The following is a 600-nucleotide window of genomic DNA, read 5'->3' on the forward strand; positions in this document are numbered from 1 at the left end:
CTTGTGTATATAGATATATTTATATATATATATATATGTTCTTAATATATCACATGTTGTATGTAGATCTGGAGTTGTAAAGAAATTGATTTCCACCTGGAGTTATTAGAGTATTTCTGATTCTGATTCTGATCTGATATTTACGTTGTTATTTCGAATCCAACCATTAGCATTTAAAACTTTATTCAGAATAATAAATCCTGAATTGCAATCTATACAATAATATACAGACAACGCAATAGCATTAACAATCTAAAAATGTACAGTACAAACGAAAATGTATATTAAAATGTATCAGTAAAATCCATCTTACCGCTAAAATGCTATGGGGTCACATTTCTGTGTTACACCGGAAGCACCACGGATCTAATTTGATGGGGCGCACGCTCCTCTTCCGGTCTCTTTTCCCTTAGCCGCCGGACGAAAATGGTGAGATGCAACGCTGGCAGACCGAAATCTTTCACCATCTGTATAATGTGCTGTGTATCTGACTCGGATTGTTGCGGGTTCGATGTCGGACACACATTGTTACCGTTTGGGTGAAGTATTTGTGCAGATGGAGCTTCATTTTAATGATAGTTAACAGTTGTTTTCTGTCGC

The 600-nt window shown here is 36.2% G+C and overlaps 1 protein-coding gene across 1 annotated transcript in view; it reads left to right on the top strand.

The window, feature by feature from the left end:
• The first annotated feature begins 332 nt into the window (after positions 1-332).
• Positions 333-600, top strand: part of rpl37 (ribosomal protein L37) — a 3,140-nt gene continuing 2,872 nt past the window's right edge. Inside the window, exon 1 of the mRNA XM_035667470.1 lies at positions 333-429. Coding sequence (XP_035523363.1) covers positions 427-429 — 3 coding nt within the window. The 5' untranslated portion in view covers positions 333-426. The remainder of the gene's footprint in view (positions 430-600) is intronic.

The sequence above is a fragment of the Morone saxatilis genome, unplaced genomic scaffold (genome assembly GCF_004916995.1).
Source record: "Morone saxatilis isolate NCDOM2014 unplaced genomic scaffold, NCSU_SB_2.0 Contig21, whole genome shotgun sequence".
Classification (NCBI taxonomy): Eukaryota; Metazoa; Chordata; class Actinopteri; family Moronidae; genus Morone; species Morone saxatilis.